A 4,878-nucleotide genomic window follows, 5' to 3' on the forward strand; every position below is an offset into this window, starting at 1 on the left:
AAAATAGATCAGACCTACTAGCAACTTGTTGATAATGGTGGCACTAAAGCACAAACTTTCATATAAATCAGATACTTCTCTCGACTAAAAAGTGAATCTATTTTAACTTCGACCTTTCTATACTTATTTAAATGGTGTTATTAGTGGAAACAAAAGATATATATAACAGTCTTAAGCTCTTAAGTGAAAGTCATTTAACTAATATTTAAAACCTCTGCAATTATTAGTTTATTAGTATTATCCAGGACTCAGATGTTCAGTATTCCTCCTGAAATTACATAAAACAAATGCAAATGGAAAGAATCCAAGTCAAAATTATATAACAAAACAGCACTCCATCACAAAAGCGTGTAAAATTACAAGAACGCTATTTAAAACACTGGCACTTTAAGAGAACGATAATCTCAAAAAACCACAAATTGCCAAATTGTTCCCTTAACTGCTAAACAGATAAACAGATGATCCTAATGGATGAATTTTGTTTTAAAAAAATCAACTAAATTGGATTAACTCATAAAGTTTGTGTTTTCTTCCCTTATATGTATTTATAAAGGGGCAAACTATAATATAGGAAAATATACCTGATTTAGAATGTGGTAGTCACCATTTTAAATTGTCCTAATTAAAAATATCTTAAGCGGAGACAAGTTTCCTAAGTCATCCATACTTAGACAAATAGAAGACATTTACAGCCAGTAGTTTTTTGAGTTTGTTGGGACTAACCTCAACAAAAATTTAATATGGCAGTCTTGCATTTTAACTTCACGCTTTTGGGGTTACATTCTCAGGTCTTCAATGTGGGAATTGCAAATATAACTGCCATTACATGGTAATGGGAGTTAAAGAATGTAGAGTCCTCATGTTAAGATTAGAACATACTTTTCTCAGTCCTTCAAGGACAGACTCTCAAAATGTTTGATTCTAATAATCCCATGCTGTGAGTAGATTGGTTTAACTCTTTGCTTTGTAAATGTAACTGGGCCATGTGAATTTTTACATCAACTCATCAAGATCTTGATGAGTGAAATTGTCAATTCAACTTTTATTAATTACCCTCATCATGAATATGCAGGGTGTGTAGAAAAGTTTTTATCAGCTAACTATATGAAAAGATAAACATCAGTAATAATTCACGTGATCCAAAATGGGCAAAAGCAAAAGACTAGCCTCCCCTTGAGAAGAAAAATTTCAGACCTATGAAAAGGACAACAGTACTAATAAAAAAAATTGTATTTACTTAGAAGCATTCAGAATGTCAACAAAACAGCTGCAACTTTTTTTTTTGCAATTACAGAGTGGTATTCAGTTAACAGAACAACAATTATTTCGTATAAGCTGCATCAGAGACAACTGAAGATGAAAAACTACCATCCCCATATATAACTAATTTGTGCTGTGCACCAACAAGAACCTGCTTTAAATTTCCATGCCAATTTACAACCCCCATACTGTACCAGGCAAGGTTAGTGGCTATTGAAAATACCACCAGGACAGGGCTATCTAAAGACACATTCGGTAGTGTGTTAACTATACAAAAAAAGACACTGTACAGTTTAAAAACAAATCTTACACAGCCTTACATTTCAATTTTTTTCTTTAAAAGGAGTGAGTTGTGTACAGGGGGGTTAAATGCTTTATAGACAAGAAAAAAAAAACTGCGCCTAGAACCAACTTATTCATCATCATCATCCTCTTCTTCATCTTCATCTTCTTCATCTTCCTCTTCTTCCTCATCCTCTTCATCTTCCTCATCTTCCTCCTCTTCCTTCTTTTTCTTGCTCTTTTCCGCCTTGACGACCCCCTTTTTGGCTGCATCAGGCTTTCCTTTAGCTCGGTATGCAGCAATATCCTTCCAGAGTAAAGACAAGAGAAAGGTAGGAAATAAAGTAGTTAAGTAATATAACATGGCCAGACTTCATGAAAAATCAGACTGCAGTTACACTAAAATACTATCTGGAAACCCACTCCAACTCCACAGATAACTAGGGCTGAGAAATGCATACTAAGAACACTGGGATAATTGTAATTAACATCCATAACTCACAGAATGGTATGGTCTATTATTTGCAATATTATGCCTCACTGAAGTGCAATTATGCATGCCATCCTAACTTTAGTTTATTAAAACTGGAATGTAGAGACTTTGATTAAAGGGTAGACACTGCCACCTTCTGAATGCAAAAAAAGCATTCGACAGGTTTGTAGTCAGACCCTAAGTTTCAATAGGAAAATCTGCCTTAAAAAAAAAAGTGGGGTGGCAATTTGTAATTTGTAAAGTCACTAGCTTAAAAAAAGGGGGTGGGGGAATAGTACTGGCTTAAATTATATTAAAAATACATACATAATCAGAATCTAAGTAACAAATTCAATCTATATTTGAGAAATAGAAAAAGACTAAACATACTAAAAGCTGGATTGCATCTCTAGTTCTTAGGAATTCATAAAAAAAGGAAGTTAAGATAGTAGCAAGTACAAGCACCTAACACCAGGTATACACTTTGATTATTCTACCAAGAAATCCATACTTCTTACCTTTTCGTATTTTTCCTTCAGCTTAGCAGCCTTCTTTTCATAAGGCTGCTTGTCATCTGCAGCAGTGTTATTCCACATCTCTCCCAGCTTCTTTGCAACATCACCAATGGATAGACCAGGATGTTCTCCTTTGATTTTTGGGCGATACTCAGAACAAAACAAGAAAAAGGCCGAACTAAAAAGAGAAATTAAATTTAGGATATTGCTTACCACCAAACCTTTAAAAGCTTTATAAGCTGCCTCTAATTTCTAAATTCTACTAGGTATTAGACACAAAAATTAATTTACAATTACTTAACATAAGATGCTACCTGTTTTAACAGGTACCACTGGTTAATATTAAGAATTATGAATTTTAGGAACTATTTCAGATAAGTTATTTCTTGAGAAATTAAAGAATCAAAACTGCACTCAGGAGTAGTAGGATAAGGAGGTAAATTGTCCAATGTAAGTGCCCTGGGTGAAACTACCACCCAAGAGTAACTTATACTGACAATACTTAAGACATACCAATGTGAGCCACTAGTCAATACTTTGATTTATACACTCTAAACCCACAAGGTGGCTTGAATTTCTCAGATTCTTCTGCAAAGTAAAATAGGTAAGGTACTTACGGAGGCCTCTTGGGTGCATTGGGATCCTTGAACTTCTTTTTTGTTTCCCCTTTAGGGGGGATATAAGTTTTCATTTCTCTTTCATAACGGGCCTTATCCGCCTTTGCCATGTCTTCAAACTTTCCTTTTTCTTTAGCAGACATGGTCTACAAAAAATTTGTAAACTTAAGTTGATACTAAAATACACTACCCACAAAAGTATTAAAATGAATAAAACCAGTACACCCAGTTTCCACTTAAATTATGCAAATAGCATGTAAGGTCTTAAAAAAAATCCTAATTTGGATTTAACTCCTTTTTAATTGCTCCTTTAGAATGTTTTAAAGCTTCTTACCTTCCACCTCTCTGAGCACTTCTTAGAAAACTCTGAGAAGTTGACTGAAGCATCTGGGTGCTTCTTCTTGTGCTCCTCTCGGCAAGTTTGCACAAAAAATGCATATGATGACATTTTGCCTCTCGGCTTCTTAGGATCACCTTTGCCCATGTTTAATTACTTTTCTAAAAAAGAAAATAAAATTGATGTTAACAATGAAATTATGACATTTAGGAACATTTTAAATTTCTTGGGTAGCATTTTTAACTTACTGATTATTTTAGCACAGTAGTGACATTATCATCTCGTAATACCAAACAAGAAAATGGCAGTGAGTCAATTCCTAGAAAAGGCTATCCAAGCAACATAACACACTCACCCTTGGTGTGATCTGAAGAATGTGTACACACAATGGCATGTCATACACTGTCCATCATTTATCTGCCCGTGTCTATTCCCACTGAACCCCTAACTGATCTTTAAAATAAAAAATTAAAAGTGTACAGCCCCGTTTAGTCAACAAAACCAGAGGCCAGAAAACTTAGGCTGTGGATTTCACACTACATGACATAAATAACAGACAGAAGCCAAGTGAGTAGACCCTTCTAAATTATGAGCCTTAAGTCACTGTATCGAAAGTTTTCCCAGAGTACTTTAAAAATAACCTCTGCAAAAAAACTTTGCTGAGAGGGAGGAGTAGAAAGCTCCAGCGCTCAGACCCAGTCTGGGGGTGGCCGTGGTATTTTGTGCGCCTGCCACTCGAGGCAGCTCTGTTTCCTATCGGTTTGGCCCCGAGATTATTTCAGTTCTGACTAAACACGTCCGGTCTGAAGTTTCTTCGAGTAAACAAGGATGAGGGACAAAGCCACTCCTGCTCGTTGCTCCGGTTGCCCCCCCCTCCCCACACCACCAGGACAGTATTTATTTTTTAAATCCTTAAAAGTTGGGGTGCCCGTGCAGGGCGGGCAGGCTCCTGGCTCCGCGTGCCTTCCCGCGCCGCGGCCCCCCAGCCCCCCCCCGAACTTCGGCACCGACGAGGCCACAGAAGAAACGCCGGGTCGCGGCGCGGCCTCCAGGCAGGGTTCGCCCGCGGTCGGGCCGCCACGTGCGCCGACCCGGCGTAGGCCCCGCAGGCCTCCCCCATTTTGTCAGGATCTGCGGAGACAGAAGCCCCGCTCGAAATGGGGGCTGGCTCCGCCCGCGGCCGCCGGGGCCGGCGCGCACGGAATGGCCGCTGCGCGTCTTCCCCGCCTGCGCCGCCGCCGCCGCGAGGGCGAGCGCGAGCGAGAATATGGCTCCTTCCCTTTGTGTGTGTGTGTGTGTGTGTGTGTGTGTGTATATGTGAGAGAGAGTGTGAGCGCAGGCGGGCGGGGTGCGCGCCGCGCTCTGGCGCACACACTCGGCCATTACAGCCGGGGG

General features: G+C 39.2%; 1 protein-coding gene across 3 annotated transcripts in view; it reads right to left on the minus strand.

Moving 5' to 3' along the window:
• Window positions 1-204: 204 nt before the first annotated feature.
• Window positions 205-4,878, minus strand: part of HMGB1 (high mobility group box 1) — a 105,923-nt gene continuing 101,249 nt past the window's right edge. The window contains exons 1-5 of one of the 3 annotated variants that reach the window (XM_012723312.1): window positions 3,839-4,285; window positions 3,481-3,644; window positions 3,147-3,292; window positions 2,533-2,707; window positions 1,023-1,849 (exon numbers count right to left, since the gene is read on the minus strand). In XM_012723312.1, coding sequence (XP_012578766.1) covers window positions 1,673-1,849; window positions 2,533-2,707; window positions 3,147-3,292; window positions 3,481-3,630 — 648 coding nt within the window. In that variant the 5' untranslated portion in view covers window positions 3,631-3,644; window positions 3,839-4,285 and the 3' untranslated portion in view covers window positions 1,023-1,672. Of the gene's footprint in view, window positions 1,850-2,532; window positions 2,708-3,146; window positions 3,293-3,480; window positions 3,645-3,838; window positions 4,286-4,878 lie in introns of those variants that run through there. The other 2 variants (XM_004680181.2, XM_004680180.2) reach the window with 2 other exon arrangements.

The sequence above is a fragment of the Condylura cristata genome, unplaced genomic scaffold, assembly GCF_000260355.1.
Source record: "Condylura cristata isolate star-nosed mole 26May11 unplaced genomic scaffold, ConCri1.0 scaffold00010, whole genome shotgun sequence".
Taxonomy (NCBI): domain Eukaryota; kingdom Metazoa; phylum Chordata; class Mammalia; order Eulipotyphla; family Talpidae; genus Condylura; species Condylura cristata.